Consider the following 23,428-nt stretch of genomic DNA (forward strand, 5'->3'; position numbering starts at 1 on the left):
AGTTGAGTAGTTCCACCACAGACAACCTTACCTGAAATATTTACTATGTACTGTATGTTCCTTTATGGACTAAGTCTGTCAGTCCCTGATGTAAGCGGTAATTCATTTCCTTTTTCTTGCCGCTTTAGAGATTTTCTCTTTGTCTTTCAACAATTTGACTATGCTATAATGTGTCTAGGTGTGGATCTTTCTGTGTTACATTTTTTTTGGCCATGCCCCGCAGTTTGTGGGATCTTAGTTCCCTGACCAGGGATTGAACTTGCCCCCTCGGCAATGAATGCTGAGTCTTAACCACTGGACGGCTAGGGAATTCCCTTTTTGTGTTACTTTTACTTGGGGTTTGTTTGGCTTCCGGGGGTCTGTAGATTAATATTTTTTATCAAATTTGGGAAGTTTTTGGCCATTATATTTTTTAATATTTTTGCTCCCCTTTCTCTCCTTCTCTTTTGGGACTCTCATACTTCATAATGTTTCACAGGTCTTGGAAGCAAAGTTCATCTTTTTTTTTCCCTCAAAAATTACTGTCAGACTTTTGACTTTTGATATTACAGGAGGTCAACAAATTCTGTCCTAATAAAGCTGGACAAAACAGTCAAAAACAACCATTTCAGTGCTCTGGGATTCAAAAGCACACAACAAACTGAGAAGCATTTATTTATTAAGCTACTGAACTTCAGGCAAGAATAGTGAGTTTGCAGTTCTGAGCTATATCCTTTTGCTATAATTATAACTGTGAGTATAACAGTTTCTGAGTCCTGTGAATCCTTTTAGCAAATCTCTGAAATCCGTTCTATCATTGATGGACATTTGGGTTTACTGTGTTTGCCTATTACAAATACTGCTTTTGTGATATTTCTTGTATATGTCTTATCAGTTAAAGTGTAAACATTTTTTCTTGTTTCTTGTAATACATACCTAGGAGAAAAATTGCACGGTTTTGTTCAATTTAGGTATATACTGCCAAAAGTTTTCCAGAGTGGTTGAATCAATTTACCCTCCAACAAGCCAGGCTCTACATCTTCACTCACAGTTGGTGTTTCATTTTAGTCATTCTGATGGGTACAGTGTGGCCTTAATTTGCATCTTCCTAATGATCAATGAAGTTAACCCCCTTTATGTATATTTATTTGCCATGTGAATATCTGATCATATTTCTTTTCCCTCCTTGGATTGCCTTTTCACTCTCTTAATAGTGTCTTTTTATGAACAGTAGTTCATAATCTTTACATAGTTCAGTTAACTGATGTTTTTCTTATGTTTGGTTGCTTTCTTAAAATCTTGCTAAAGAAACTTTCTTCTTCCCCAGAGCTTTATTGGTTTATTTTACACACACAGATCTACCATACATCTAGAAAAAAATCACTGTATTTTATAGTGGTCAAGATTCATTTTGGTTCATATTAATATATAGTTGAACCAGCATCATTTATTTAAAAATATCTTTCTTTCCCCACTGTATGTGTCAACTTTGTCATAAAGCAGGCAGCCATATTCATATGGATTTGTTTCTAGGTTTTGTATTCTATTTGTGTATGTATCCTGTGTCGATACTATGCTGTGTTGATTTCCATAGCAATATCTTGATATCTTATATAACTTTCATAACTTGGTTCTTCTTCCTCAAGATTGCCGTGGCTATTGTAGGCCTTTTCTATATCCATATACATTTTGTAGTCAGCTCTTCAATATTCACAAAATATCTTGCTGGGAATTTTGGTTGTGATTGCATTACTACAGATTAATTGAGGGAGAACTGACATCTTTACACTATTGAGTCTTCTAATCTACATGGTATATTCTCCTTTTATTCAGTCTTTAAAACTTTCTCTGAATGTTTTACATTTCTCAGCGCATGAATTTTTCACGAGATTTATTCCTAGGTATTTGGGTTTTGATGCTATAGTAAATAATGTAGTTTTAAAGGTTAATTTTCTAATTGTTGATGGTACATAAAACAATTTGTTTTTGTGTCCTGACCTTGTGTTTAGTAATTTTTCTAGATTCACTTATTAATCCTTATAGTTTATCTGTAGGTTTTCTACACATTCATATCTTTTGTGAATAATGACAGTTTTTAACTCATTCCAATCTTTTTTATTTTTATTTCTTTTTCTTTCTTTGTTGTATTGATTATGACATCCAGTGTAAGGTTGAATAGAAGCAGTCATAGCGAGTGTCCTTATCTCATAAATGATATGATATTCTAAAATTCACCACTAAGTATGATGTTTGCTGATTGTTTTTATAGACACTCGTTATCAGAGAAAGGAAGTTCCCTTCTGTTTCTGTTTTGCTTATTGTTATAATGAATGGGTGTTAACTTTTATCAGATGAAGTTTCTGCATATAACCAGATAATTAGATTTTCCCCTTTATTCTGGTAATGTGGTCAGTTATATTGATTTTTGAATATTAAGCCACCCTTGTATTCTTGTAGTAAATTCCACTCAGTTATGAGAAATATATAATTTTAAAAACTATCACTGGATATGATTTACTAGTATTTTGTTCGTGTCTTTGCAATTATGGGCACAATAGAGATTGGAGTGTAATTTTCTTTTCTTGTGATGTCCTCATCATGTTTTAGTATTAAGGTTTTGTTGGCCTTATAAAAATTAATTTGGAAAGGGTCTCCTCATTCTCTGGGAAAGTTTGAGTGAGATTGCTGATATTTCTTCTTTAAATGTTTGGAAGAATTTGGTGAGGCTGAAGTTTTTTGTTCTTTTGTTTATTTTAGCAAAGATTTTCAATAACATTTCATTTTTTTAATGAGATGTGACTATTCAGATTATGTATATTTTCTAGTGTCTGTTTTGGTAAGTTGTGTTTTTCAAAGAATTTTTTCACTAAATGTATAAGAGTCTAGTTTATTAGCAAAAAGTTCATAATGTCTTCTTTCCTTTTTTTTTTTTTTTTTGCCGTACGCAGGCTTCTCACCGTTGTGGCCTCTCCCGTTGCGGAGCACAGGCTCCGGACGCTCAGGCTCAGCGGCCATGGCTCACGGGCCCAGCCGCTCCGCGGTATGTGGGATCTTCCCGGACCAGGGCACGAACCCGTGTCCCCAGCATCGGCAGGTGGACTCTCAACCACTGCGCCACCAGGGAAGCCCCTCCTTTTTTTTAAATTGAGGTCTAATTGATGTATAACATTAGTTTCAGGTTTACAACATAATGATTTGATGTTTGTATATATTGCAGAATGATCACCACAGTAAATCTAGTCAACTTCCATCACCATACATAGTTACAAGTTTTGTGTGTGATGAGAACTTAATTTTAAGATATACCTGCTTAGCACTTTTCAAATATGCAATACAGTATTATTAACTAAAATCAGCATGCTGTACACTACATCTCTATGACTTATTTGTTTAGGGTTTTTTTTGTCTTTTTATTATTAATTTTTATCGGAGTATAGTTGCTTTACAATGTTGCATTAGTTTCTGCTGCACAGCAAAGTGAATCAGCTCAATGTATACATATATCCCTTCATTTTTGGATTTCCTTCCCATTTAGATCACCACAGAGCACGGAGTAGAGTTCCCTGTGCTATACAGTAGGTTCTCACTAGTTATCCATTTTATACATAGTAGTGTATATATGTCAATCCCAACCTCCCAGTTCATCCCCCCTCCCCCCTTGGTATCCATACATTTGTTCTCTACATCTGTTTCTGCTTTTCAAGTAGGTCCATCTGTGCCATTTATCTAGATTCCACATATAAGCAATATCATACGATATTTGTCTTTCTCTTTCCAACTTACTTTACTCTGTATGACAGTCTCTAGGTCCATGACTTATTTGTTTTATAATTGGAAGTTTGTACCTTTTGACCCCCTTCATTAATTTGCCTACTCCCTGCCCCCTTGCCTCTGGCAGCCACAAATCTATGAGCTTGGTTTTTTGCTTTTGTTTTTTTAGATTCTACATATAGGTGAAATTATACAGTATTTGTCTTTCTCTGTCTGACTTATTTCACTTAGCATAATGGCAAGATTCCATTCTTTTTTTTTTTTTTTTTTTTTTTGCGGTACGCAGGCCTCTCACTGTTGTGGCCTCTCCCGTTGCGGAGCACAGGCTCCAGACGCGCAGGCTCAGCGGCCATGGCTCACGGGCCCAGCCGCTCCACGGTATGTGGGATCTTCCTGGACCGGGGCACGAACCCATGTCCCCTGCATCGGCAGGCGGACTCTCAACCACTGCGCCACCAGGGAAGCCCCTGATTTCTCTTTTTTAAAACATTACCTCATTTCCTTATTTCTTTGGGTTGGATTTGCTGTTCTTTTCCTAGCTTCTTCATAAAGAAGCTTAGAACATTGGTTTCAGCCCTTTTTTGGTTTTCAGTTATATGTATTTAAAACTAAATTCCTTTCAAGCATTAATATTGATATACATATAACTCATGAGGTTTAATTTATTGTATCTTTATTATCATTTAGTTCATTCTTTTTTCTAATATTTCTTATAACTTCTTTGAATCACGGATTATTGGAAGTGTATTTTCTAATTTCTAAACATTTGGGATTTTTCTAGCTTGCGTTATTAGAGAACATATTGTGATGAATTGTTTCGGTTCTTTGAAATTTGTTGAAGTTTGCTTTATATTCTGGTATATGGTTAATTCTGATAAATGTTCCACGTGATCTGAAGAGAGCAAGTATTTTGTGGTTGGAATAGTGTTTTAAGTGTTAACTATTTGGAGTTAATTATGTTTGATGCCTTTTATATAATCACTGAAGTTTTTGTCTACCTGTTCTGCCGTATGTTGAGAGAGATGTGTTTCTCTTCTACCTCCATTATTGTTGTGCAACTAAATTATATATTTTTTAAACAATATAATACATTGTTATATTTTATACAGTCAGTATTCAGTTAGATTTACCCTATTATATTTCCATTCTGGTGCTCTTCTTCCTCTTTCTATATTATCTTCTAATCAATTCTTGAAGACTTTCCTTACTTGTTTTGCTTTGTTTGGTGCTGGTCCTTGTGTAACACATTGTTTTTAATGCATGTGGCATCCTCTTGAATCTTTTGGAGGACACTTACACTTATTTTAAAGCTTTCTTCTGTTTCCTACCATGATTTGGTTATTTGGCAGTGAGGTAGATTATCTTTTCCTTTCTATGTTCTTTTTTGTGCCTTCCAGTGGTTTTTTTCAACTTCTTTTGTTGAATTTTATACATATTTATATTTACAGATGAGGGGGTAGGTCAGGGATTGTGAAAACAAACGTCTTCTGGGGCTATGCAAGTGTAGTAAATGTGAGAAGTGGGGGTAAGAATGGGTTGGTGTTATCGGTGGAATACATGCTCTTTCTACTGCAGCAGCCACTATCTACTTAGCCAGTCGGTGACATGGCAGTTCAGGCCCCATGTTTTGAAATCTTCTGACTTCCTATGAAATACTAGAAAACCATATGGAGTTTGGTGAAATTTCCTGAAATCTGCACATGACAGCCAGCTCACTTTGGAAAATATGAGTCAGAGAGCATATCATTTTACCAATTTGCCACCCATGTTCTAGACACCTCAGGTAGCTTATAGAGTGTCATTCTCCAGCCCAGGTGGAAATCCCTGTTCTGTAGTACCGAATGCAAGCACTGCTTGTAGGAGTTCTGGAAGTCTGGGTGCTCTGGGATTTCCTCTATAGTGCTGAAGTAGTTTCTCAAGTGATTGTAAGGCTTTGTGGCACTCTTGGCAGCCATAAGTGACCTGGGAAACTAAGTTTTGAATCCCACCCCCATTCAGTTCTGCACTTATCCCACTTACAAGCCCCACTTCAGAGAACTATGCTTGTGATTGTTATCTTGGGGACAAATATAGAGGTCAGCAGCTTTGAGAGCAAGATAGCAGGGGCTTATTTTGTAACCTTTTAATGACCTATTCAGTTATGGATGTTCTTCCTCCTCCTCCAGTTCTGTTTTTTTGTTTTTTCCTTGGATTCTGAAAAATTTACTTCAAGGATCTTTTTCACCTTAACATGTGACTATTTTCTTCAACTCGTTTAGGGTTCATTTTCAGCGTTTTCCCATCTGCTCTGTATCATCCAGAAGTGTTTCACTATTCTTCCAAGTAAATAGTGAATGCTATAAATTGGTTTCATATTTTTTCTGTCATATCAGTGATACTTTAGGTAGAAGTGGAGAAGAACAGCTGTATATGTGTGTATGTTTGAATGTAATATATATACACACACAGATATTTATTAGCTTCATTGTACTGGAAGTCAATTCAGTTCTCTGAAGTTTCTAAATTTTTTTTTAAGTGATAAGCAAATGCCATTGTATTTTATGTTTACTGTATTCCTTCTCAAGAAAAAAGATAATATCTTTCTTGAAGTTTTTAGTATAGAAAGATATTTAAAATGAAAGCTTTGATCTTATCTGAGATATTTAATATACTTTTTATCATTAGGTTTACTTTATTATGGTAACAGTTATTGTCTTTTGTAGTAAAATTATATACTTTATTTTAATTTTTTTGAATTTATCATAAGTTTGGAACGTTGCTGTTTTCAGCTGCTTTATTTTGTGAAGGTTTGGTCCTTAGCTTTGTAAAAAAAATTTTATTGACTTGTTTTGTTTTACGTACTTGTTTAATAAAACTTTATTTTACTATTTCTTTTTTTTAAATAGGAAAAAGTAGGAAAGTTTTAAAAAGCACAGATTGAAAAATTTTAGAGGAACTTCCTGCATCATGGCTCTATTACCCAGAAACAGCCTCTCATACTGCCAGAAATTCCATTAGATCTTTATTTTAATGTGCAGTTCAGTAAATCCAAGTTCTGTCATTCATACATGGATATGGTTTTGCCAAATTAAAGAGGTTATCTCTTATTCCTAGATTGTATCACCTGCATAAGTGAATGCATGTTTGGGTCATGTTGAGTGTAGAATTGTTTTAGGGCAGGTCAGAGGTCTGGAGGGTGAGGACAAAGCAGGGGGCAGCAGAGGAGAAGCATTGCTGCCCCTTTGACAGAATGAAGACAGCTCTGAAGTTATTGGTGTAGTGTTCACCAGCACTACCCCAACCCTATTGTTTCCCACTGGCAAAAACTGTGAAGAAATCCATGGGCAAAGGGGAGTTTGAAAAATATCTGTAAGCTCTCAGCCTTGGTCTGACAGAGTATAATAGGGAAAAAGTGGGGCTAAGAGACAATGGATAAATAACTGGCACACCCAGGATCAGAGAAACTTTTTTTAAAATATACTGACTCTGGTGTTTTGCTATTGTACCATATTTCGGTGGTGCATATGACAAATTATTAAACAGTTCTAATATTGATTTGTATTCCTTTTTCTTTAAAGAAAATTTCTGTATCTCTGTATCCTGTGAAATTTGTTATTTAAGGAAGATTTTTCTGAAAACTTTGATGATTTTCTGCTGGAGATATTTGGTGTCCTTCATTTACTTTTCTGTTTTTTCAGTACAGGAAGTAGAGTTCAAATGCCACTAGCTTAGATGACAGATTTTTTCTAAACCTTAAAAAGTATGTGTTAGGAGATAGATTGGAAGTAATTTTTCTATGGATACATTTTAATTTCATTTTTTGAAGAACCTGTGGAGATAAACTGTCTAAAGTTAGAATACAGTTGCTCTATCCTGCCCCCCTTTTTTTATAATTCATAGGACTTCAGGTGCATAGAATTAGATTAATCATAACTCTTTTTTCGTGATACATAGATTTCATTGTTTCACTCATGGAATGAAACATTCATCCCCCCTTATTTTATGTTTTATCCTTCTTTGTTTTTAAAATTTATTTCTATAACATATTTTTTAAGGATGTTTGGAACACCTGTGAACCCATGCTTAACCCAACAACAATTTATTTCTGTGTCCTCTTTGCCTACTCTTTCCCTGCCTCCCCCACAAAGACAACCACAATTCTGAATTTATTTATTTATCATTTACTTGATTATTTTCTAGTTCTAGCTCACATTATTATATATATATACACACAAAGATATATCTATGTTATTTAATTCTGACTATTTTTGAACTTCTAAAAAAGAGTATATAACATGTATAATGTTCATGTTGTCTTCTGGGGCTTCAAGCTTTTTTTTCTATTATGTACTTTTAACACAAGTTATTTTTCTGTTCTCCTGGTAGTGAACATTTGTTTCCAGTTGTTCCATTGTCTATACAGTGCTGCTATAAACATTCTTGTACATGTCCTGGTGTTCACATGCTTGATTTTCTTTGGTGGTTAAACACTGCTGGATCATAGGTATTCAAAAGTTCAGTTTAACCAGATTTTGCTAAATTGTTTTGCAAAGTGATTATTACTAATTTAGATTTCTACCAGCAATGTATAAGAGATCCTGTGGTTCCAAATGCTGTGGTTCAGTTTCTGTCTAAAATTTGGTTTTAGAGTGGTATACTTTTTGCCTTTTAACTGGTGTATTAAGTCTACGTGAATTCAGTTACCTCATTATTTTGTTCTGTGTACCACAGTTCTCAGTTGTCATTTTATTCCTTTTTGCCTTCTTTTGCATTGAATAGTTAGGCTAATTTTTCTCCTATTATATTAGAAGTATTCTACTCTATTCCTGTCATTTTTGGTTACCATGGCATTACATGCAAACTTATCAAAGTCTAATATTAATATCTTGACTCTCATCTAGGATAATATTAGCATAAATGAGGTAAATGAATTTAACACTTTATAGTCATTTACCTCATTTATGCTAATATTATTAAGTATTTTAATTCTGTATAATTGAAAATAAAACCTATAAGACCCATTATTTTTGTTTTGTAGCATCCCTGTTCATTTATATTTACCATTTTCTTTGCTCTTTATTTTGTTTTGCATCTTGAACCTTAATTACATCTGGATTATTTTCCTTCTCCTGGAAGTATATTTTTTATATTTTATTAATTGGGGTCTATAAGTTAGTAAACTCATTACTGTAAGTTAGTAACCTAGTTTTTGCTAGGTCAAAAATGTTATATTTGCCTTTGTCCTCAAAGGACATTTTAACTGGGTATAGAATTTTAGGTTGGCATTTGTTTTGTTTTTCTCATTATATTGATGATAGAATAGCATGCTCCTTGTCTGGGTTCAGTTGTTACAATTATGAAACAGTTTAACTGTTGTTCTTTTGAAAGCAATCTGTATTTCTCTGGCTGTTTATAGGTATTTTTCTTTGGTTCTCTATAATTTTAATTGTGAATGTGGATTTCTTTTTATACTGCTTAAAAGTTGTTAGGCTGCTTTAATCTCTGCATTGATGTTTGTCATTGGTTCTAGTACATTCTCAGCCATTGGCTCCTGAAATATTGTCTCTGCCTCATTCTCATTACTGGACAAGTTTAATTGTCAGACTTTCTTACTGGACCCTCTGTGTTTCTTACATTTTCTCTTATATTCTGTCTTTTTGTCTCTCTATGCTGCATTCTGGATGACTTCTTTTGACCTACTTTTCGGTTCAGTTATTCTCTTTAAGCTGTGTCTAATCTTGTTAAACATATCCATTGAGTTTCTAATTTAAAGTTAATGCATTTTTTCTCTTCTAGAATTTCTTTTTGTTCTTTTAATCTGCTACAGAGTTTCAAGCTTGTTTTATATATCTTGCAACAAAGTAAACATGCTAATTTTAAAGTCTGTTGAGTAATCCCAAAATGTGAGGTCTTTGAGAGTCTGTTTCTGTTTTGTAGTTTTGTTTGCTTGTTGCTGTTCATGATGTCTTATTTACTTTTGTATCTGATTACCTTTGATTATGTGCTTGTCATTATATTTGAAAAATACACATACGGTTGATTTGAAGCCAAGGTGATGACCTTTTCAGAAATGATTTTAGATATTTTTCTTCCTAGACATCTGGAGGTGCTACCAGTCTGGATCACTGTAATCCAAATTTAAGGCTTGAGGTTTCCTGGACTTCGTAGGTGACATGAAGCTGGGCTGCAGGTTCATACCTGAGTTTGTATAGCTGCTTGTAGTACATACTTAAAATTGTAGGTGGTTGAGGGGGTAGCCAATTTAACAGTTTATTTTTGCTACAAATGCTTTTGTAGCAAAAGCAGCTGAATGTTGGGCATAACCTTTTTAGGTTACTGCTTTATTTAGATTTCTGCCTCACTATCTTGTTACCTTTTCATAAGTCATTGTTACCTAAAGTTTTTTCATTCCAGGGTTTATTTTGTTTACCTAGTCTGCCATTAACAGAGGCAGAAATCATTCCCTTTAATTTGCTTTTGAATTTTTCTTGATGTTTGTTTGCTTTTTGTAGGTTCTGCATGAAACATTTCCTCAACACACATTCCTCATGAATGGTCTCATTCAAGGTGTAAAGGTAAGAACAATTTCTGTGTGGTTCACAGTGAACCAAAGCCAGGAACCTTTAGTAGTTTAACTCTGGAAGTTTAAACGGAACATAGGGAAATGGTTACCATTAGTAAATTCTATAAATCAGAATTTTAGCTGGATTATCAAAGTCAAAATAAAATATAACCCAAATCCATAAGACACTGGTAAGAACAGTACTTTATTTTTATTAGCATGTACAGAGCAGTATATGAAGGGTATAATTATGTGAACTTTTTTTGTTTGTTTTTGTTTTCGTTTTTGCGGTATGCGGGCCTCTCACTGCTGTGGCCTCTCCCGTTGTGGAGCACAGGCTCCGGACGTGCAGGCTCAGCGGCCATGGCTCACGGGCCCAGCCGCTCCATGGCATGTGGGATCTTCCCGGACCGGGGCACGAACCCGTGTCCCCTGCATCAGCAGGCGGACTCTCAACCACTGTGCCACCAGGGAAGCCCTATGTGAACTTTTAATTGCTGTATCAACAGAATAAAATGGGCAAGTATTAGTATCTTCTTTTGAGATAGACTTTGAGATTGAAGAAGAGGAGCAATCAGGATTTAGTTGTATGTATAGTCTTTCGGCAAGGCTGGTGTTCTAGCCATAACTTTCTGAGCTCTCAACTACTTGACTTAATTAGGCTTAATTCATTGTTTAAATTTAATGTGATATTTGTCAGAAAAGCTTATAAATAGGGGTTAAAATATGATGTTATGTTCCGGTCGCAATTTGTAGTAAAGTATATGGGTATAGCATGTAATTTGTCCTTTTCAACTTAGATAATATCAACCTACTTAATTTTACTTTGTGCTGAACAGCACACTTAAAATTATACCCTAGTAATTTGCTGAATTCATAGCTTTGAGCAGCATTAATTGTCATAAATACTATTTATTCTTTGCCTATTTTCAAAAAGCATTTTGAGAATGCTTACAATAATAACATAAGTAAACCAGGGCAATTTAAACAAAGTAAAACAAGAACTTTTTAATACTCATTGAGCGGAGGAATATTATCAAGAATCTGATGTGTGTTCATTTAAGCACCAGTTTGTGAGCAGTTTTTAACTACATGATAAAAAGAAAAACTAAATGAGAGAGGGCATTGATTAAAAATACAACATAAGCTTATCCTTACAGTAGATTCTTGTGGAAGTTACCATGGATCTTTTTCTTTTGTCTTGTGGAGCTAATAAAATGTGTTTTAGTCTGGTTCTGCTAAATAAAACCAGTTAGGTCTGCACCCTAAAGTCAAGTGGCATGCTTATTACACTTTCACTTAGAGACATCCACAATATTATTCTAAAAAACCATAGAACAAAAAGTATTTGATTCAAGGGTGTGGACAAGAATTTATTTAACCTTCAATGACTATTGAACTTCAATTTATTGAACTTAAGTAAGGAGTTATGTACTTTAATAATTGGCTATTGTTTCTGGGGTGGGGATATAATAAGAGAACCCAACAGCAAAGCACAGCTCTATTAAGATATCTTAATATGGATATGCGCACAGTGGCATGAATATGGCTTTGGATTGCTTTAACATTAAATCTGTCTACATCTTATTAACTGTTACCTTAGTCATATAATTTAATCTCCCCTTCATTATGAAGTAATGAGAAAAATAAAAAAAACCTCTAGTAGGGTGATTATGAGGATTAAATGAGCTAGTAGATGTAAAGCTATCAGCATAGTACATTCATTCATGTGCTAAATACTCAGTAAATTTTGCAAAGAAGAGTACATAAAAAGCAAAAACTATTAGAAGGACATCTTGGTGACCATTTTTCTTACCAGTTTGGGGAAAGATTTTCTTTTTTTAGAAAAAGAATTCATAAAGGAAAAAATTGAGTCATTTACATCAATGTTTTAACTTTAGAAAGTCAAAGCCACCATCATCAAACTGAAAATGCAAATGACAAAATGTTATTGGTAATAGAAGGAGGAATACATAAAAGCAGTCACAAAGTAAAACCATAGGAAAATGACTGATATCCCAGAAGGGCAAAGAAGGGTGTAACTTGGCAGTTTACAAAAGATGTCAGTGTGAAAATAAGTTTATCACTAATAAGCAGTAAGTCCCAAATTAAATGAGATAATAGTTTTACATACACACTGGAAAAAATTTTAAACTGACAAGAACTACTTCAGTTTGTGGTAAATTGGGTCCCCGTGCACTGTTGATGACAGGATAAATATAGCTCTTCTGTAAGGCAGTATTTTAAGAGTTAAAAATGTTCACATATTTTAACAAAGTAATTCCATTTCTAGAAAGTTGTTCTTATCAAATAGAGTTATTCAGAGGTTTGGATAAAGAGCTATTTGTAATAGTAAACATAGAAACTTTTTAAATGCCTTAAAATTAAAAGAAATATGTTGTGGGGGCTTCCCTGGTGGTGCAGTGGTTGAGAGTCCACCTGCCGATGCAGGGGACACGGGTTTGTGCCCCGGTCCGGGAAGATCCCACATGCTGCAGAGCGGCTGGGCCTATGATCCATGGCTGCTGAGCCTGCGCGTCCGGAGCCTGTGCTCCGCAATGGGAGAGGCCACAACAGTGAGAGGCCCGCGTACCGCAAAAAAAAAAAAAAAGTAAGTTGTGGTATAGCCATATAATGTAATACAGGCATATAAAGAACATGTTTTTGAAGAACACCATGTAATGTGTGAAACAGAAAGGATATACAACTATACAGTATGGTTTCAAGTGTGTTTTGACCAAAATAAATGTAAATAAGCAGGGGGAGAAAATGATTTCAAACCTGAAATTTGAAAGTATGTGGATTTATGGATGATTTTTAATTTTCTTCTTTATGTATTTTGTTTATCTTTGTAGATTTTGTACAGTTAACTTTTACTTTTTAAGTTTACTGTCATAATGCATGGAAGAGAAGGTTTAGATTTGGGGTGAGCATCAATTAAGGAAGCAAGAGTAACCAGTTCTGTTTTGTGAATTCTCCAGTTTTAGTTTTGGAGTTGTTTGTTTTTGTTTTTGGTTATTGCAGCAGCTTTATTGAGATATAATTCACCTATCATGCAAGTCACCCACTTAAAATGTACATTCAGTGGTTTTTAATATATTCACAAAGTTGTGCAGCCATCAGCACACAATTTTAGAACATTTTCATTGCCCCTGAAAGAAATCCTGTACCAATTAGTAGTCATTTCTCATTTCCCCCTAACCTCTTCAGTGTTAAGCAAGCACAAATCTACCTTCTGTCTCTATAGATTTGTCTCTTCTGGACATTTCATGTAAATAGAGTCATACAATATGTTCTTTTGTGACTGGCTTCCCTCACTTATAATGTTTTCAAGGTTCACCTGTGTTGTAGCACATATTAGTACTTCATTCTTTTTATGGCCAAATAATATTTTACTGTATGGATATACCACAGTTTATCCATTTATCAGTTGATAGACATTTGGGGTTGTTTCTAGTTTTTTGTTTGTTTGTTTGTTTTTGCGGTATGTGGGCCTCTCACTGCTGTGGCCTCTCCCGTTGCGGAGCGCAGGCTCAGCGGCCATGGCTCATGGGTCCAGCCGCTCTGTGGCATGTGGGATCTTCCCAGACTGGGGCACGAACCTGTGTCCCCTGCATTGGCAGGCGGACTCTCAACCACTGCGCCACCAGGGAAGCCCTGTTTCTAGTTTTTGATTATTGTGACTAATGCTGCTGTGAACATTTGTGTACAGGTTTTCATGTGGACATATGTTTTCACTTCATCCTAGGTACATGCTTAGGAGTAGAAATGCTGGGTCATATGGTAACTTGAGTTTTTTTAAAATTATGTTTTTAAATTAACTTCTTTCTTAACCCTGTTTCTGGCAAGTAATATATGTTCCTCATCTCCTAGACTTCTGACAGATGGGTGGCTGAAGCCATGGACAACAATTTCTTTTATCTCTACACTTACTCCCTTGGTGGTATCTTCAGACTTACTCACTTTCAACTCTCAAATAAATATCTTCCTCGACCTTGGGCCGGAACTTCAGACTTGTCTATCCAGTTGCCTAATTGACATCTCTATTTCCTTGCCTAATAAGTATCTCAAAGTTAACAGCTCCAAAACTAAGATCCTGGTCTTCCCCTCCAGCCTGACCAACCCACAAGTCTTCCTCATATCAGTTACTGGTCATGCCATTCTTGCTCACGCCAAAATTCCTGGAATCAGTCTTCTTTCTCTTCCATATCCCAAACCCAATCCATCAGCAAGTTCTGTGATTCTACCTTCAAAATAGAACTATAATCAAAACAGTACCTGGTCTCCTTTCAGTAGGGATCATGATAAAATATAAACCAGTTTGTGGCACTCTTCTTAATCAACCCCACCCACACCCTGTTTTCTCCTTTGGTGTCATCCCTGTTCTCTCCTCCACTTCCTGCTGACCTTGCTGCAGCCACAGCTTCCTCAGCCAGTGCTGGCCTGAGGGCTTTGCAGGTACTGTTTTTTCTGCTTGCTTTTCCCAGATTTTGGCAGGCTTCACTCCTTAACCCCTCAGCTCTTCACCCAGATGTCATTTTTCAGTGAAGCCTTCACTGACTACCATCTTGAATAATGTGTCCAGTTCTCATCACTCCCAATCCCCCTTCTCTGCTTTTTCTTCAAAGCATTATCTTACCTCTGACATGCTGTATATTTTGCTTTATCTTATCTTGTTATTATGTGTTCTCATCACCCCTCCTCTTTTAGACTGGAAGTTTCTTAAAGACATGAATTTTTGTCCACTTTGCTCATTGTTGTCCCCAGCACCTAGAACAGTTCTTGGCACATGGTAGGCACTAAGTAAATACTGTTGAAATAACGTTTCTTTCCAGTCTTTTTCTATGCATTTTTATATAGTCAAGATCCAGCTTACTCAGAGACTTTAACTGTGTATCTTTTTTTTCTTGTATCAGCGGTCACTAATTATATCATAGTAATTTCCCCATAACATTAAAACTACATAAAATACAGGCAGCCCCCTCTTGCATGTTCCAATATGCACAAATTTCAATTACCACAGTTCGGTTATATAACATGAGTCTCCCAATTCAGCACGAATCAGAATTCCATTACCTGGTGTATTAACTGAGTAGCTGCATAAAATACAAACTGCTGCTAACTCCTCAGTCCACAAAATACTACATAAATAACAGATGCACATCATAACCAGTCACGCATTTCAAAGTGTTGGTGACCGGTCACTGTGCATCTTAGTTCATGCACGTACAGCAAAACATGCCATTGTGTTGCCTCCTTGATCCAGTGAGAAACCCACATGACAGTTTACAAAAATGGATCATCGAAAGAAGGAATTGGCCAACAAGGATGAGAATGCAGTAAAGAAATAAATAATGATAATGCTGGAAGTGGGATTCATATAGAACCTCAGAGGAATTATAGAAGAACCAGCTGGTTGGAGAGACTCTAGATGTGTAGCCAAAGGAACTTAGTGAAGATAAACTTATCAGCATAAATGAGGAAAATGGTTGTGATGAAAAGGATAAAGATGTCCCAGAGGAAGTGATGCCAGCAAAAAGCTTGGACTTATATACACTACCAAACGTAAAATAGCTAGCTAGTGGGAAGCAGCCACATAGCACAGGGAGATCAGCTTGGTGCTTTGTGACCACCTGGAGGGGTGGGAGGGAGGGAGACGCGGGAGGGAAGAGATATGGGGCCATATGTATATGTATAACTGATTCACTTTGTTATAAAGCAGAAGCTAACACACTATTGTAAAGCAATTATACTCCAATAAAGATGTTTAAAAAAATAAAAGAGGTCTCAGAGATGATATTGCATGACACTGAAAGCACAAAGGATAAATGTTGGAAGCTGATCCAAACTTAAAAAGGCGTATGACAGTTTTCCGAAGCAAAGAAGATACCGTGCATCATACATTATATGCCTTACAAAGAAGACAAGCACTGTTCAAATGACTCTTGATAAGTTTTTTACAAAGAAATAAAACACTTTAATTCTTTAAATTACAGTGTACTAAATAAATACTATTGATAGTTTTACTATTTTTTTCATTTCACTAAACATGTATAACTGATAGTAAAAGTTTTCAGTGTTCTGACAAAAATTTCTAAATGTCGTAGAATAAATCCGTTTCTCCCATTGATTAAAATCACTTTACATGGTTTCAGCTTGCACATTTTTTTTCAGTCCTGTACTACCATGCAAAGCAAAAACTTCCTGTATTTGAAGTGGTTATACGTATACTATTCTATTTTATGAATATGCCATAATTTATCCATTTCCTTGTATAAGTGGTTTCTAATTTCAAACTACTGAAGATAATTCTGTAACAAATTATTTTTTATTTTTATTTTTTTGAGGTATGCGGGCCTCTCACTGTTGTGGCCTCTCCCGTTGTGGAGCACAGGCTCTGGACACGCAGGCTCTGCGGCCATGGCTCACGGGCCCAGCCACTCCGCGGCATGTGGGATCTTCCCGGACCGGGGCACGAACCCGTGTCCCCTGCATCAGCAGGCGGACTCTCAACCACTGTGCCACCAGGGAAGCCCCTGTAACAAATTTTTTAAAATAAATCTTTACATTTTTTATTGTTTCCCAAAAAAATAGAGTTGTAAAGGTATAACTAGTGAGTAGAAAAGTTTGGGCATTTTAAAAGATCTTGAATATATAGTACCACATTATCTCCTAGAGCAGTTGTGCCATTTCACACGTCCATCAACAGTGTGTGTATCTGTTTCACCATGCTCTAATACAAGTATTACTTTTCAGATCTTCACTAATCTGATAAACTTGAAAATGATGTCTCAATGTAATTTTATTTCTTTGATTTCAAGTGAGGTTGGGTATTTTTACATTATTTGCTGGCTACTTTTATGAAGTGCCTTCAAGTTCTTTGTTTATTGTTTATTTTTCTAATGATTGTTCAGTTCTTTATTTTTAAATGATGTACTTCATTTTATGATAATCCCCTCATTTTAATGATTATTAGTTTAAGTACCTGTTCATCTTAACAGTTATAAAGGGAAAAACTCACACTTGATCCCTCTTCTCAGATTTTGAAAGTCCTACTCTCCAAACATTTTTCAATAGCAGTTTTTATTTTTATGGAATTGAAACATATGGTAGACATTGTTATGTGACTAGCAGTAAGAAGTTGTGTTAGCGTTCTCCAGAGAAATAAGACCAATAGAATATATATAAAGAGGGTTATTTTAAGGAATTGGCTCACATGATTGTGGGGCTGGCAAGTCTGATATATGTACGGCAGGTTGGCAGGCTGGAAACTCAAGCAGGAGTTAATGCTACAGTCCTGAGGCAGAATTCTTTCTTCTACTGGAAACCTCAGATTTTGCTCTTAAGGCCTTCAGCTGATTAAACAAGACTTTCATATTATTGAGGGTAATACCCTTTACTTTAAAGCCAACTGATTGTAGATGTTAGACCACATCTACAAAATACTGTCAACAGCAACACCCACACTAGTATTTGATTAAATAACTCGGTACTATAGCCTAGCCAAACTGACACATAAAATTAACCACTAAAGTATTATAGTTTTGGCTACACTTCATTGGAAGTATAACCAGACTGAGATGCTGTGGTTTGACTTAGTAGATGAAGTCTAGGTATTACTGCTGGTTAACATGAGCAGATAGAGTGACTGTAATCATTTTTTCATGAAGACCAGCTGGTCTGATTGCCCAGTGTCTACCTTGAAACTTCTTGAAGCTTCCTTCTTTAGCATGTTTTATATTTAATACAAAACTAGATATCTTCATCAGTGTCCCAAACTAAAACTAAGTGGGCCAGATGCCCAGGGTTGATTTACACCTGGATCAATTGATATGAAGAAGATGCCTCTGTAGCATGCAGCTTTAATCTTGTCTAGCTTTGACTTCACAGCAAGGGGTGGGAAAGGCGAAAAAGTAGAAGACCCAGCAGTCCATCCCAGGGCTTGGCCAGAGAAGTTCACATGCAGTGCTTCTTAGTCTAGACCTGATGGTCAAGTCTGATCAAGGAGATGGCCATGTAGATCTACCAGGACACTCATCCGGGGACATTTAATATGTCAAGAGTTTCTCTAATCCTGGGAATTGCTGCTGAGCTGTCTCATCCTGCTATTTAATGAATTAAATTATGAAGCAGCGCATAGCATAAGCACACAGAGAAACTGTTGGCTGATGTTTCTAAGAATTAAAAATATAAAAATAAAAAACAAGATACCTTTAAAGTCCTCTTATAGCTACTCTTTAGGATTACTAAGTACTGAAGTGCTTTGCGCACACACACACACACACACACACACACACACACACAGTAATTCTTGCTTTCTTAATTTGGACAGGAACTTGTCCTTTTAATATCCTTTTAATTATCTGTAAATAAAATAGTTAAAACAACCTACTTGAGAGAGATGACTTCATAAATTTTAAATAGTTTTTTATAACAAGCTGCTAATTTATCCATTTATTAAAACATGTTTAAGAGAATTCACAAGTAGATAAATCTAGTACTTTATATGCTTCAGGATAGAGCCACTAAAATGTCAGTAAAAAAAGTGTAATAATTGGTTTGAATTATGGGCTTATGGGTTAGTCTCAGGTCCTAGAGCCACCTCACACCTGAGTTGAATCCCTCTTCTACTGCTTATGAGCCCTGAGCCTTAGGCTACTTACCCTAATAGTACCCATCTCAGAAGGTAAGACGTTTGTGTGAAAGGCATAGAACAGTTTGGCATATAGGAATGCTAGCTGTTATTCTTTCTTGTAATCAATTTGAAGTAATGGCCCTACTACTTCTAAGATTAAGGGAAAGCCTGTGACAAACAGTCTGTTTCTTTATATTTTAATTAAATTTAATTGCACTTTCATATGCTTTTCTTTCTGCTTTCAGTGGATCTTCCCTACATCCATCCCCTTTTCTCCCCTTATCAAAAGAAAACACTCCAGCCCTCTTGCCCATATTGTTCTTTCCTTGAAGTCTCAGGATTACCAGCTGTTCTTAGACCTTCATGCTTCACAAATTCCCTTTCCCGGACTTCAGTTGAACTAAAGTCATTTTGTGGATCATATTTCTCATTTGCCCTGTTAAACTGATTGTTATGCACCCTGGGAAGGGAAGCTGTGTACTGTACAGGGTCTTACTGGGTCCTAGGTCTGAAAGGTGACCACTGTTTTAGTACGGTTATTTTATGTGAAAGGATTTGCATTTGTCAGTTATGTAAATAAAAACCACAATTCCATTAGTGTGAAATTTTCTCTTTGATGTCCTTTTAAGAAGTGAAAGAGATAAAAGTCATTATTAGTAAAATACTGTATGAAAAATCAAAGTGAATGAATATAATTTGGGGGTAAACTATGTCTATATGTTGCAGGTTCCTTGCGGCTTATAAAGGATACTTATAAAAGGATACTTGTTATAAGATGTGAACTTTTTCATGGAAAAATGAAAATTTTCAGAAGTAGTTAAATAACTGTACTTTATTCTTCATTGGTGGTACCATTGCCCCCTCAAACTCAGTTGTAAAGTTAATTAAAATATTTGAAGGAAAACAAAAAAAATTTTTTAGTTTTAAAACTTGTTAAGGGTATTGACCTAATTATTTTAGTCAAATGTTTGCCAACTGCATGTTAAGGAAAACTTACGCTTAAAACTTTTATGATGGCTATATAAAGTATAAAATTCATGTACTTCTGCTTCAGATGAGTTGTATTTGCTATTCTTTGTATGCTCTAAAAAGTTTATTGGATAATTGTATTTAATTGAACAATAAGCTTTAATTGCTGTTTTGTCAAATTAGAGCCTGTAAGGCCATGTCAGAATTACTGGCCAATTAATTATGCCACCTTAAAAACCTGTTGGACTGGGAAAGCTAATTTACAAAAGTGACGTATTAACTGTTGGTTAATTTTGCCATCCACACCTAGGCTCCTACACACCATGTTTTATCCAGTATTCGTTGGGCCACGATAGCATGGCTTAGTACATTCGGTCCTCATTTTTCCAGGATTTCATATTTGCAGATCTGCCTACTCGCTAAATTTATTTGTAACCCCCAAATCAATACAGTGCTTTCATGTTCATTTATGTATGGCATAAGGAGGGAATTTGAGTTGCCCAACTGCGAGTTTCCAGCTGAGGTTGAACAAGGGGACATTCTCTCTTCTTGTTTCAGGTCTCACTATAAACATGTTCTTTTTGCAGTCCATGTAATGCCATATATTTTGCATTTTTGTTCCTTTTGTTGACAATTTCTCTGTTTAAAATGGCCCCAAGTGTAGTGCCAAAGTGTTGTCAAGTATTTCTATATGCAGGAGGGCTTTGATGTACCTTATGGAGAAAATACTGTGTTAGATAAGCCTCATTCAGACATGAGTCATAGGGCTGTCAGCTGAAACTTCATTGTTAATAAATCAACAATATACATATTAAATAAGGCATCTTTAAACAGAAACACACATTAATCAATGTTATGTATTGATCAGTTAATGAAACTATGTGACCAGAGGCTTGCAAGAACCCAACCTTGTGTTTCCTCTGTCAGCAATGGTTCCGTGTTCTCTAATTCTGTGAATAATGAGAATCAACTGTATTTGTGTTAAAGGCTAGGGCCTTTATGTCAGTCTGGTTTTAATTTTTAAACATTTTGTTCTCATTTGCAAATTGTGCTCTGCATCTTTAGGACTGATGAAGTACTTGCCTAATCAAGGTACAAATATCCTTCTTAATCTACTGTTGTAATAATGTGGCCTGATAGGATCTAGGGCTAGATTGGGTAGTGAAGAAATAACTCTGGGACAGGAGAAAGTCTTTGATTTTTAAGAAATACAAGTTTTCCAAAGAGGCAAGTATTTATTAGATTGAATTTTAGCATCTTAATAAAAATGTAGGTTCTCCCAGAGGGTATTTTCAACATCTGTTGTCACTGAGAATTTTATTTAAATAATAATTATTTAATGAATAGATTAAATTACAACTTAAATCCAGAATCTAGATAGCAGTATCTTTTATCTGTAAAAACTACATTATTTTAAATAAAACTTCAGTGCTTGGCCTTCTCATATCCTTTGTTTTAATGGCATGCATTCTATATCTTAAAGCATTGTATGAAATCTAAAATCAGAACTGTCCAAAAAGTTCTCCAGGGTTCTTTGTGTTTAGAGTTTTTGTTACTGTTTTTGTGGTGGTTGTTACTTCAATTGCCTTGTTCTCTTAAATTTCTTTACGTATTTTTCTTGACCAGTTCTATACTGAACTGGTATTTGATATGCCAAGAACTCAGGCATTTGATATTTTTTAATTTTTATTTATTTATTTATGTATGTATGTATGTATGTATGTATGTATGTATGTATGTATGTATGTATGTATGTATGTATGTATGGCTGTGTTAGGTCTTCGTTTCTGTGCGAGAGCTTTCTCTAGTTGCGGCAAGTTGGAGCCACTATTCATCGCAGTGCGCAGGCCTCTCACTCTCGTGGCCTCTCTTGTTGCGGAACGCAGGCTCCAGACGCGCAGGCTCAGTAATTTTGGCTCACGGGCCTAGTTGCTCCGCGGCATGTGGGATCTTCCCAGACCAGGGCTCGAACCCGTGTCCCCTGCATTGGCAGGCAGATTCTCAACCACTGCGCCACCAGGGAAGCCCTGATATTTTTAGAGAATTTTAAAGCAACGTAAAAGATTTTCGTTTCTAAAATTTATGAAACTGATAGTTGCAAGTCGTGAATTTAAGCCCTGCTTCTGCAGTCGTTTAGCTCTTAGTTAAAGGAGATCATTTAACTGTCTTGATGCAAGAACAGACCAAACGCCCTGGAAATCCACTGTGGCTTATAAATTACAAGGTTTGATGCCTGGGTAGGGTTAATATTTTATTTCAGAGGAGCCAAAATGCTTTTCTCCTCAACTTGCCTGCCCTCCATTGAGTCTTCTCTCACCTCCCCTTACATCAGTTTACTGGTGGCTGATCAGGGATTAGAATCCTATTCTTCTTCTTCTCAGCCATGTGACCTTGGAAACTACTGTGAGTTGATTTGCTCTTAAAAGTTCTATTCAGTTTACCAAACCTCTTTGAAAGCCCTTATTACCAGACCCTGTGATAGGCATCAAGGGTACAGAGAAGGAAAGAAACCATTCCTCTGACCTTAATCTCAATTTCTAATCCAATAGAGAAGACAGACAATAACAAGTAATTGTAATAGAGTGTTACAGTTATAATAGAAGCAATATGTACCAGGTTGGGGGGGAGGGTTGTTTGTTTTGCACCCCTCAAAAACCAGTGTGATTAATTCTGTTTGAGTAGCTAAGAAAATAGATAGAGGAAGAGGTGCTCCTTGCTCGGAGTTGAGAAGAATGACTAGTAGTTTACCAGGTCCAAGTGTGGGAAGCATACAGGCACAACAAGGGCCTTTGCAATGCCTGTTGGCACAAAGGAACACGGTATTGTATATGTTCAGAAAACTAAGAAGTATTGTATATAGACAAAACATAGAGGATGTGTGTTAGGTGATAGATGTTGGAGTGTTCTATCTGTATGCTATGCTGAGGAATTTTTTAAATGTATTATGAAATTCAAATACACAAAAGGAGAGAATAATGTAATAAACGCCCATGTACTTATCACCTAGTTTCTATTTGTAGTATTTAAAAGCAAAGTTCAGACACTCATTATTTCACCTATTAAATACCTGCTAAAGAATTTCAACTCTGCACAGTGGAGAGTTTTAAACAAAGGATCAAGGAACGGAAGTCTGCAGCTCATCAAGGTTCTCTTGAAGGTATGTGGAGGACAGATTGGAGGGAACTAGGACCAGGGGCGGGAAGCAGTTAGAAAGCAGTTTAATTTAAATCCAGGCAAGAAATGCTGAAGAGTGTCACACAGCAGGGGATGGATAAAGAGAAATCATTACAAGAGAATGGTCTGAAAAATCGCCTTGGGGAGTGGAGGGATGATGGGAAAGCTTTGGACAGCTTCTTAGCAAAGATGGGAAGTGTGGGTGTTTGGTCAGGTTTATAGGGAACAGTGTGCATGTTAAATGTCGAAATAGGGAAGTCCATTTGGCTGTAGGCACAGAGCTCAGAAGAGATATTGCAAAGCTGTTCATAATGTAGGTGGTGGTGGCCATGTGTGCAGACAGAGCATGTAAAGGAAGG

At 36.0% G+C, this 23,428-nt stretch overlaps 1 protein-coding gene across 2 annotated transcripts in view; it reads left to right on the forward strand.

The window, feature by feature from the left end:
* MFSD14B (major facilitator superfamily domain containing 14B) overlaps window positions 1–23,428 on the forward strand; it is a 72,939-nt gene that overhangs the window by 28,914 nt on the left and 20,597 nt on the right. For both annotated transcript variants that reach the window (XR_003790758.1, XM_029202412.1), the window contains exon 3: window positions 10,242–10,304. Coding sequence is in view for 1 of the 2 variants with exons in the window: in XM_029202412.1 (XP_029058245.1) it covers window positions 10,242–10,304 (63 nt within the window). In the remaining variant the exon portion in view is untranslated. The remainder of the gene's footprint in view (window positions 1–10,241; window positions 10,305–23,428) is intronic.

The sequence above is a fragment of the Monodon monoceros genome, unplaced genomic scaffold, assembly GCF_005190385.1.
Source record: "Monodon monoceros isolate NGI ecotype Baffin Bay Population unplaced genomic scaffold, NGI_Narwhal_1 Super_Scaffold_5, whole genome shotgun sequence".
In the NCBI taxonomy this organism is placed as follows: Eukaryota; Metazoa; Chordata; class Mammalia; order Artiodactyla; family Monodontidae; genus Monodon; species Monodon monoceros.